The 10,916-nt window shown below is 33.9% G+C and overlaps 1 protein-coding gene across 4 annotated transcripts; it reads left to right on the top strand.

The window, feature by feature from the left end:
• Positions 1–7,282, top strand: LOC120071129 (Membrane fusion protein Use1). Of its 4 annotated transcripts, none has more exons than XM_039023204.2 (9): positions 1–268; positions 1,397–1,459; positions 3,222–3,326; positions 3,494–3,561; positions 3,781–3,853; positions 4,376–4,494; positions 4,605–4,709; positions 5,410–5,509; positions 6,897–7,282. In XM_039023204.2, exons 3-9 carry the CDS (start codon positions 3,243–3,245, stop codon positions 7,071–7,073), a joined length of 726 nt encoding a protein of 241 aa, XP_038879132.1. In that variant the 5' UTR covers positions 1–268; positions 1,397–1,459; positions 3,222–3,242; the 3' UTR covers positions 7,074–7,282. The 4 variants fall into 4 exon arrangements, with proteins under 4 accessions (XP_038879132.1, XP_038879128.1, XP_090167447.1 ...); XM_039023200.2 differs by having other exon boundaries at positions 6–268; positions 3,768–3,853; positions 4,290–4,494; XM_090311321.1 differs by lacking the exon at positions 1,397–1,459 and having other exon boundaries at positions 46–268.
• Positions 7,283–10,916: the final 3,634 nt, after the last annotated feature.

Here is a 10,916-nt window from a genome sequence, read left to right as displayed (position 1 = left end):
AAAATGGTACCCATTTTTAATTTGTTGCTCTTATTTTGGGCATCTATGGTCATTTTCCACCCCTATTTTCTTTTCCCAAACTTAAAACTCCAATTTCTTTTCTCATCATTTTCTTTTGCATTCACGGTTCCCCGGTGGCCGGCAGCCGTAGACGCGTCTCCGATTTCTTTCTTCCAGTTGCCCCTCGCCGGAAAATATCTTCCTTCTCTTGCTAACTGCCTATCTGCTGCACTCACGACGACACGCTGATTTCTGCGTGTTTAGAGAGGTTAGTTTGAAGTCCTACTTGTTTATGTGCTCTTAAACTGTTTTGTTTCAAATATCAAATCCAATTGCTGCTGCTTTTGTTTCTTGACGTTGAAATGAACAATAGAAAATAATTAGGAAATGGATCTCGATTTAACTTCAACTTTCTCAGTTCCATCCCTATGCGATTATTCCTTTTTCGCGGTTATCCAATGCTGTTTCTTGGGTTAATTGCTTTAGATTTGATGCCCAAGTATCAGACAATTGGGAGCATGCCCTGCATTTTCAGATGCAGTTACTTCTTGTTTTATTTTGATTGTATATTGATCTGAATTAAATCTAATTAAGAAAAAATAGAAAAGGCTAGAAGAAGCCCTAGCCTCCATCTTCTTCTTCCTCTCCCCCTTGTAGTCGCCGACCACCCTTCCCCAGTCTTCTTCTCCGGCAACTCTGCAGCAGCCAATGGTGTAAGGCAATCGCGACTGGAGCCCAAACTCACGTTAACGCTCATCTTTGTCGTCGACGACAGTCTATGTTCACCCACGAATCTGACTTACATTGTGAGCATGAAACCGACGACTTCGTCTAGGCTTTCGCAACATCGATTCTTATCCGTTCGAGACTCTAGCATGAACAAGTTGTGCATCACGTTTTCGGCGACATAATGTGTTGTGCAGCAGCGTTTTTGGCGTGGGGTAAGCTTTCGGCTGTTACCCACACTCCGGTTGGCTTCAAGTAAGTGTACCCATAACATTTAAGGTCCAGATCTGCAAGTTCAGACGGCAAGGTTTAGAGCCTCTTGGTTTTGTTAAGGATTGTTTCTTTAATTCCTCGTTCGAATTGGATTCAACTGTTCAAAAGTTATTCTAAACTCTTGAAACTCATTTGTTATGTTTGGGCAAATTTCCAAGCCTTCAATTAAAGTACAACAAGTTTGAACTCATTCGGACTATTTCGAACTCGACTAAATTATGTTAGAGCAGTTTTTTTATTTGTGAAAGTGTTTGGTTGTAATTTTGGACTAATTCAGAATGATTAATCAAGGTTTATGGTGGTTTTTATTTAAGAATATTCCTCTTGGAAAATCTCTCGTGTCGATTAAGGTTTTCAAACTGAGTTTTAACACCTAAACATTGTGTTTACTGTTTAGGCTTTCTAAAAGTTGATGTTTGTTCAAGGAAGTGGAATTTCGGATTGAGATTTGTCGATCAAGGTAAGTAGTTTCCACTTCCCTTCCATGATGTAAATTTTTTATGAAGATATGTTTTGTACCATTTGAAAGTGGGTTTTAGATGTTTCAAATTATTTTTGTGTGATTTGAGAATTGACTCAAAGTGTTTTGTATATTTTTAGTTGGTTTTGTCAAATAAAAATATGTGACTCGTTTGAATGATAGTTGGAAGTGTTTCAACCGCTTTTAAACTGAAAGTGTTTCTGTTTTAGTTTTTTTACTTCTTAAAACTTTTGAAAGGTTTGATCTGATGAGTTATGTTGCTGAAAATTGTTATTTAAAATTTTTTTCAAAATGTTTTTGAATGATCCGATATGGGCTATCCGGATATGTTAACTTTTGTTTTTTGTCATATGCTATTTTGTTGTAGCCAAATGTGGAATTGATGATATTTGATTTGACTGAAGTTTATTTGTGAGAACACACATTTTTGTGTTTTGACATTATTTGGAATGAAGATTCATGTTTATGTTGCACTCACATGGCCTCACACTTAAAGCTGTTTTGGTCGACTATTAGTTGACATCTATGATTGAATGAATGACTGGTGTTACTAACGAGTAACCATATCTGCTGGGCTTATTCTTGTAAAAAAAAAATATCTGTTGGGATACTTCAAGTATGCATCTTTCCTATTCTGTCTAGTAAAGTTTTTAATGAGTAGCTGTATCATATAAAGTATTGATTGATTGAAAGTTCTGTTTGATTGAAAGTATTGACCGATTGAAAGTTTTGTATTTGAAACTATTTAAAGATTATCATTATAAAATGTATGAAAGTTTTGTTTATCAAATGTGTTAAAATTTTATTCGAACATTATGGCTTTTTTGAAAGACTATTTAAAAGTTTTGGCTTGAAATGTTTAGTTTTGAAAGATCATGATTTTGAAAGTACTCTTTGTAGCATAGTTTTGACGGAAAGTTTTGCAATGATTTTTATTTTTATTTCCAAAAGTTTTGAAAGAAAATGAATTTCAAAGCTTGATATGAGAATTAGGTGATAGTGCTGAAGGATGTGAAGTTTGGCGTTTTGATGTAAGACATCAAAGGATGTTTCTCTTAGGATTTGATAGTTTGACTTAGAAATTGTTTGCAATAGGTTGCTTCTGCAGAATTGTGTAAGTTGTAAAAGTTTCTATTTGATATGTTTTCTGTATTTTTATTATAATAGCTGTATTGGAAAATATGGGCTGTTACAGAGCATATAAGTTGAATTTCTTGAACACGAATTATCGTGCAATTCCTTTTTTATTTGGCTGAGGTAACAATTGATGATGTATAGTAGCAAGGATTTTTTTTTTTCTTTTCTTTTCTTTTCTTTTCATTTCATTTTTGTTCTGTTCTGCTGGGGTTGCAATTATTATTACTTTCCTGTTTCCTCCCTTGAAACGAAATTGTTGGTATTCATAGATTTCATTGCTGTAGAAATCCGAATTCCATGCTTCACTATACTGATGATTCGTAGATGAATATTCTAATTTCAATTCCTTACCGTGTTTTGATACCGTATAACCAGTTTCCATTTTTCTTATTTTTGTTTCCTTGTATTTAGAGCGTTAGTCTCTGTTAATTTCTTCAATGAAAAGTTTCGTATCCGTTTTAGAAAAAAGATACTGTATAACCGGCTTTTGTGTGCTAGTGTGTTGCTTTTTTTTTTTTTTTATTATTATTTTTATTTTTCTTTTTTTCTTACCCAATGTGGTTGTTGAATAAATTGCACTGTCACTTCTCTCTTGATTCTGTAGGATTCTTTTCCTCTCTTCTTTATGGGTTTAAGTAAAACTGAAATCAACTTGAAGCGGCTGCTGGCAACTGCCCCTCATCAGAAGGATCAGGCTAAACTTATACATGTACATTCAGATGATTAAGTGAAAGTTCTAATTGGTTTGAGTTTCAGTCATGTAAAAGTGATCTGAGGATCTGGATTTTCATATTCATATTGGCCCAACTATTTTCAGTATTATATCAGTTAGTTTCTTGATTTAGTCTTTTAAAAGTTTTTGGTCACTTCTTGTAGTATGTGACTACTCTAAGAGAACAGTTGGAGCAACTTGCAGAAGAGAAAACACCCGAAGGCTTATCAAGGTTGGTGTGCTTCATCCCTCACTTTCCCATTAGTGTTCGTCCACCATGGATATACCTTGGACAGTTTCTCATTACTTTTGTACTCTCTAGTTGCATGAGGTTTGTTTGATTCAACCTCATTGAACATAAAATGATCGTGGAGCCCATTTTGGTAAATGTCCTTTGTGAGATTTTCTGATGTTGTCCCCCGTACTATGTACTGTTAGTTTCTTTGTGCAGAGTTTCAAAGGCTTTGCTTGGCGATTATTCAGAGAAGATAGAGGCCATTGCTTCAAAATTAGCTGTTCCTTTGGTACATTTACATGCGTTTGGTTGTTATAAAGTTGTTCTCTGTTAAGTTGTAAGATTATCGAACTTCTGTACATAATAATTATCTATTTGAATCGGTTATTGAATTCACCTCCCCCCTCTCGTTGGCATTTTAACGCATTTTCCCCTAAAAAATAATTGCAAAAAGCCAAAAAAGTGCCCTCAATTCTATAATACGTGTATACAAATTAACATATAGCATGTCTGACTTCATTTTATTTCAGCAACTTAACATATAGCATGTCTGACTTCATTTTATTTCAGTTGTCTCGTCTTGCATTTCTGTAACGCTCGGCTAGATTCATCTTTTGCTCGAATTTTTTGCATGCATTGGAGGGATAATATTAAATGCTCACTTCATCTTTGATGGTTTCTGTTGATTACAAGTTCTTACATGGTTTCTTCCAAATCAAATGTAGATGCTAACATCTCAGGAGCTTCATTTCTTGTGCTTGCACGTGGTGCAGTTTTGTCTCTTTTATTTAAGGTTTTGGTCAACTTGCAGCCTGATGTGGAAGAGTCTTCTGAGCCCTCTACAAGTACTTCTGCTAGAGAAATATCTTCTGTAGCAGAAGGAGATTTGAACACCCCCAGTTCACCTTCGGGACTAAGGAGGAGATTTCTGTGAGTGGTTCTTGTTAGGATTTATGTGACACCGAATCAGCGTTAAAGTTTTTTTTGTTTTAATAATTTTAATAAAATATATTAAACCAAGCTATTATATTACTGGGCAGGGCATCCTCTATTGTAGAGGATAGATCTCATGGCACCATCAAAGAAGACTCCTCAGCACCTGTCAAGTTGGATGCTGCAGCAATATCCCACATCGAGAAACACAGGTATCAACCCTGGAAGCTTCAAGTATTTTTGATAAATCTTGCACTTTTTCCTTCTTATAGCTTACAGTGTTATATGGTGAATTTTATGTAAGTGCTTTGATTAAGTAAAGACAATAGAGTTTATGTAAAGAGCGAAGTACCCCCTTTCTCATTATTGTTAGTAGACTTCGATTGGAGAATATATGCACTACTTAAAGCTACTTCTATTTTTTTTCCTTTTTATTTTTTGAGCGATTATCTGAGCAATACTCTGTTGCAGCTTATGCAAAGGTTGAAGCTCAGTTATATGAACTGTTTCTGTTTCAGAAGTTTGTTAGAAAAATATGTTGGGGACCGTCTTGGTCCCTTATAGACAGAACCAGAAAAATGTGGTTTGATTTTCTTTGGAGGGTAGGGGGTAATTGATTTCACTGGGAAAGATCAGAGGAAAAACCATATACGTAATGGCTATACTAAGATTAAAATTTTGTGAGGGAGATTTGAAGTACTGATGAAATGTCGACGATTTTCAATAGTACTTAAATGAAGTGGAAAATCAAGGTTAGACAATGTGGGCACTAGAATTAACTGGAGGAAAAAAAAAGAGCAAAAACATTGACTATGGCAGCATGATTCCTCATTCCAATTTAATTAGTTTGTTGACATTGCTTTCCTTTTTCTTATTGTCTATCATGAAACCATGATTTATTCACTTCGATAGGAAGCTTCAAGAGGATTTGACTGATGAAATGGTTGGGTTAGCAAAGCAATTGAAAGAGAGCAGTCTGATAATGAGCAAATCTTTGGAGAGCACTGAAAAGGTATATATTCTCTACTCATTTTTCTTGTTGACGTAGTAAAGTGGAGATTTTAGGCCTCTGGTTTATTTTAACTACACACGAATGCCATAGAAATCAAAATAAAAAAGTCTCCACTTCCCATACTCAAAGCATACTTAGAGGAATTCTTGCTTTTCAGCGTGTTGGCTGCTTTATATGTTTTTCATAGAGTTGAAGGTTTTCTGGTTCAGAGACATGCATTCAGAGGGTTGTGTTCCTTAAAAGTTGGGAAGTATGCATTAAATCTAGCTCTAGGGTTATCTTAGCAAAGTGAACTAGAACTCAATGAAGGGCCAAATATTGGTGAGGTCTGTAACCCTTTTTTGAGATAAATTTCCTTGTTAGAGGTGTTCTTCCAAAATCATGCTGCACAATCTCGCCTACTTCAACTTTTGGGAAACTGACCTTTCATCAGAAGATTAGTAGTTGAAGAATACAGATGGAAATTCTCTTGTGCTCTCTTGGTGTTAGTGGTTGTTTGCCGAAGTGTATTTATGATTGGCCGGTGGAAGTCTCCTCTTTTCGTAATTGGTCCATTAATGCTAAAATTTTGTGAAACTGTGGGGGCTTTATTATGGCATATCTAGCTGGAAAGTAGGTAGGGGGTCTTTGAAGACAAGTTCCCCCACCCACCGCCCCCCCCCCCTCCCTCCCTCCCTCCTAGACATGTACAGTTAACTTCCTCTTGGTGGAGTTATATTCACAAGAAATTATTTACGATTGTAAACAACTAAGAACTTTCTTATTGTTCTTTTAGGAGGGAGTTTTCTCTACGCAGCTCCTAGGTTGTTCGTTCTCTCTTTTTGTTTAATCATATATTCTTTCTTATCTAAAATAACAATTGCCCGACTTCTTTGTTGTGACTAAAGCCTTGACATAAATTTAGGACCTCTAGATAGTAAATGTGAGAGATGGTCTTCTAGTGCCTTCATTTTAGTCATATTGGATGATATTTGAAGTAGGGGTCTATTGCATGATTCCATCATAAAAGGAGAGCATTATTGTAACCAGCGTCATGCTGTACTCTCTATTTTGTCCTTTTTTTCAGTACAATGGAATGAGGGATCGAACTTCCAACTTTTAGGGTGGAAGATCTTGTCAATTATCGTTGAGTCAAGCTCACTTTGACACTGTTTTATCTTTAGTTGATTTTCTTTTCGTCGATAATTTGATTTGCTTTTAATGGATAATTTTATTTTTGTCCGAAAAAGTTGTTGGGAGCATCTTTTCAAAATGCCAAAGATTACCTTGCTGTCAGTGATAGTAACAGTTACACCGATTCATCCCTGCAATTACCTTTCGTCTACTCCAAAATTTAAAGATTTTTCTTACTGATGTAATAGTAAACTTGATCATTCGCTTCAAACAGATACTAGATTCCACAGAGAAGGCTGTTGAGGATAGCTTGGCAACCACCGGTCAGGTCAACAAACGTGCCGTCCAGATTTACTCTGAGAGCTCAAAAACTTCATGCTTCACTTGGTTGGCAATTTTCGTCATGACCTGTGTTTTCGTAATGGTTGTGCTTCTCATTCGCGTTACATGAAATATTAGGAACTAATTTACATTACCAGTAAAAGGCTCAAGCATTCTTGAATTTTGTATACACACACTATCAAGGAAAAATGAAAGCTAGAAGATTACCTATTATATAGAATCACCGTTTGTAATTTCAACTCATCAATGAAATTTTTGTTTCCTATCAAACAAAAGAAATCAAAGCCAGAAGAATTGATAGTGAGAATTCTTATCAAACCTTTTTCTTTTAAGTACTGTCACCAAGTTAGCAATGGTTTGTTTTTTAGCAAATTGTTTCAGGAATTGCAGATTGGTATATATTTAATATGTTAGAAATAGCCACTGATCTATATGTACAGATTTGTCAATTCTACTGACAATTCCAAAATTGTCTTGTTCATATGTATTGTATTGTATTTTGTAGTTCACGACGTTTTTTAAAAAAATCATTTTTATTTAAACACTTTTAACAAAAATTGATTAAAATATATTTAAAAAAATTATTTTAAATGATTGTGAAACACTCTAATTTCTTTCAAAATGATTTAATTGTAAATTAAACACTTGAAAATGTATTTCAAACACGTCCATAGTATTTTGAATTAGATTTGGGGGTGTTTTAGTAACTTATGCTTCAAAATTTTAGATTTTGATTTCAAATTCAATGTTATATTCTTCTTTTGATTTTTTGGCAGTACTCCTTTCTTATCACATTTCAATCTCTATTAACATTCAGACTTTTCTTGTTTGGTTTTTCATTGATTTGACCTGACATATATATTGAAATTTATGCTCCAATTTTCAGTTTAATTTTATTTCATACTTTCATTCTTTATTTATATATATGAGAAAAGTAGGATATTATTACTGTTAATAACTTTTCTCAGACAATAAGGTATATATGTTTGTTGATTAAACTGGTGTGGTTGGCTTGTCTTTTCGTATTTAATCTAACTTATAAATGAAATATAGAAAAAAAAAATGTTAATTTATATTTGGACAATGATTAAATGCAGCCTAGATTCCACTTAATTGGACAGCTCCTTGGACGGCATAAAGATAAGTGCGACCTGGAGAGCATTTAAGTATTTTTCTAATTTTCTTTTTATTTCTTACATTTTCTTTTTGGACAAATTGTATAAACCATTCATAATGGTTGATTATAATCATACCCATACATTTTAATTTGATCAACTATATCTTTAGATTATTCAACAAATATGTTTGGCGGAATTCTGTAATTAAAAACTATTTTCAGATTATGTGATCAAAACAAATTTTGAGAACAATTTTCATTATATCTAGATTTTGAATTTTAAATTTTAAAATAAAATGCATAGTTATATTAAATAAGAAAAATGTTAAAAATATAGTATGTTATGTTATAAACTCAATTCATTTTCTTAAAATTAAAATAGGGGTCTTTTTAAATATAAAAAAATATTTACAAATATTTACATTTTTCAGCAAAAAGTTCCAAAAGTACAAAAAAAGTGGTTGTTTGGGGCGCTGAGATGATATAGGATGTGGGGAGTTCTGATGTCTGGAGAGTTCTAATGTCCATGTTTGGGTGTGCAGAGTTGTTATGTCTGTGTTTGGGTGTGCAAATTTGTTATGTATGAGTTGATATGTCTGTGTTTGGGTGTGTAGAGTTGTTATGTCTGAGTTCATATGTCTGTGTTTGGGTGTGCAGAGTTGTTATATCAATGCTATCTGGTTCATTTTGTGTATTTGATAATAATTTGCCGGTATGAACACTATTTTTTTTAAAAAAAAAAAAACTTATAATCCAATTATTATATCCATCCTATTTGGAATAAGACATTGATTGCATTTTTTTATTCTTTGCAATCTCAAGATATGGTATACAGTTCAATTTTATATTATTCATTCCAAACTTCTCATCGAAGAAAGCCAAATGGTTTTACAAATAGTGTTAATTTAGACTGAATATGAAATTCATTAAATTCATTCCACTAATTAAAAAAAAAATTAGACCGGATATGAAATTCATTAAACTCATTCCCCTCAAAAGATTTTACATAATTTGATGGCCTTATATATGACCATTTTACAACTTGGTTAGAAATACTTGCATCCATATCTAAGGGCCACATACCACGGGCCATTTGTACATGTCACAAAAAATCAATAAATATATGATACCTAATGAATAAGAGACTAGGGGAAGTTACAAAAAATAATAACGAACCAACTTGCAAACACTGAGAACGTAATTAGTTAGTCTTGCCCAATAAACGCATGTAATACCTTTTCCCTAATAGTGGTGGAATGGCTAGAAAACCATCTGTTCGTTGAATATCATTCACCAACAGATCTATGAGGGTCAATTGATCGTCCTTCTTTAAACACTCGACTTGGTAGATTTGTTCGATGACCTCCTTACGCCTCTTGAGCTCTAATTCATATTTCTCTTTCTGACATTGTAAAAGTTTCTCCATTTTACTTTCCTCCACGTCCATTGTTGTGCGTACAATGTCAAGCATTTTAGATTGGAAGAGAGTCCTCTTGCGTTTTGTTCCTCTCGTATTGTTACTTGATCCAGTATGCCTACTGATGGATATATCTAGAAAAACCTCATCCATCCCATCAACGGTCGGTATGTTCATGTCAGGTATACTTTCTTGTTGCTCATTAACCTATGATCCCAACCGAATATCCTCCAAATGTTCATCTGTTGCAGATGCTTAATCATACGGGGTTTCACTGCCTTCACCAGTGTCCCTATCTTTTACAAATTCGATTGAAAGCTCATTATAGTGGGGGAATAATTTGTGTCTCAAACCCTCTGCTTTGGGATGGGACTACAAACAGAAACGTATATTATGTTAGAACATAATATTATATTAGAAAGAGTTCACCATTGTAAGATAATAATACTATAATGTGTTCTCTTACCGAACCCATACATCGAAAACCTCTTTCTCTACTTCCACACATTTGAACTCGCCGTTCCAACCAAATCCACTGCATGCATTACTCAGCATCTCAGCAATTGCACAATATTGCTGCTTTAAAAATCTAATCTTGCACTCTATTTTCGACAGCCCGATGGAACAACTAGGTATTTTTTCGGTAAGTAGATGTTGTAGCTGTTGTAGATAGTTAGGCTTGAATGTTCCATTATCAGCTTGCCAACCTGTTTCTACCAAGTACAGTAGTGACTCCACTAATCGTGCATCTTCAACCTTTGTCCAAATGTGTTTTGTCATTTTCCCACTTCCTGCCATTTAGCTACATACATACGTATAACTTAATAAAATAAATTTGGCACAGTTAGATAAACAAAGTTTGAGTATAAATAGTGTAGAACATGTTTCATCATTCACATATCAATTAACACAACATAAATTAAAATAATTCAATACAGTAGATTGTTTCAACCAAAAGATAACACATTCTAAAAGTAGGAAGAAGTTATTCATAGTAGAAGAAGTTATTCATAGTAAAGCTAATTGGATAAGAAACTTTGTGCTCATAATGCTTGTTCCCATTCATCGAACATTCGCGTCGCTAACTCATCCCTAAAATTGGTCCATTCGTCGGATGTTTCAATAAATCGTATATTTTCATCGTCGAGCTCGTTAGATGTAGAATTTTCATCATCCATTGTTCCATACATTGTAGTTTGGCCCATCTCCCTCATTATTAGGTTGTGCAGCAGACGACATACCGTTATTGTTCTACATTAGATCTTAACTAGGTAGTACTGGAATTGATGTCCTAAATCTCTTTATAATCTCGTAGTTTGTAAACTTTGTATAAACATATTGTTGTTAATAAAATAAGTGCTATTTTATAAGTATATACTCAATCCAATAAACTAAGATCTAAGGTTATTTCATGTAAT

The sequence above is a fragment of the Benincasa hispida genome, chromosome 2 (assembly GCF_027475165.1).
Source record: "Benincasa hispida cultivar pf3 chromosome 2, pf3_genome.v1.1, whole genome shotgun sequence".
Lineage (NCBI taxonomy): Eukaryota > Viridiplantae > Streptophyta > Magnoliopsida > Cucurbitales > Cucurbitaceae > Benincasa > Benincasa hispida.
Note: the sequence above shows the minus strand (reverse complement) of the source record. Positions and strands in the feature narration are given on the sequence as shown.

Excerpts from the sequence above, each read along its gene's own strand:
- LOC120071129 (XM_039023200.2), top strand. The coding sequence starts at position 3,243 with ATGGGTTTAAGTAAAACTGAAATCAACTTGAAGCGGCTGCTGGCAACT. Across the intron at positions 3,854-4,289 it reads CAAAATTAGCTGTTCCTTTG|ATGCTAACATCTCAGGAGCT; the intron begins GTACATTTACAT and ends AATCAAATGTAG. Across the intron at positions 4,495-4,604 it reads GGACTAAGGAGGAGATTTCT|GGCATCCTCTATTGTAGAGG; the intron begins GTGAGTGGTTCT and ends ATTACTGGGCAG.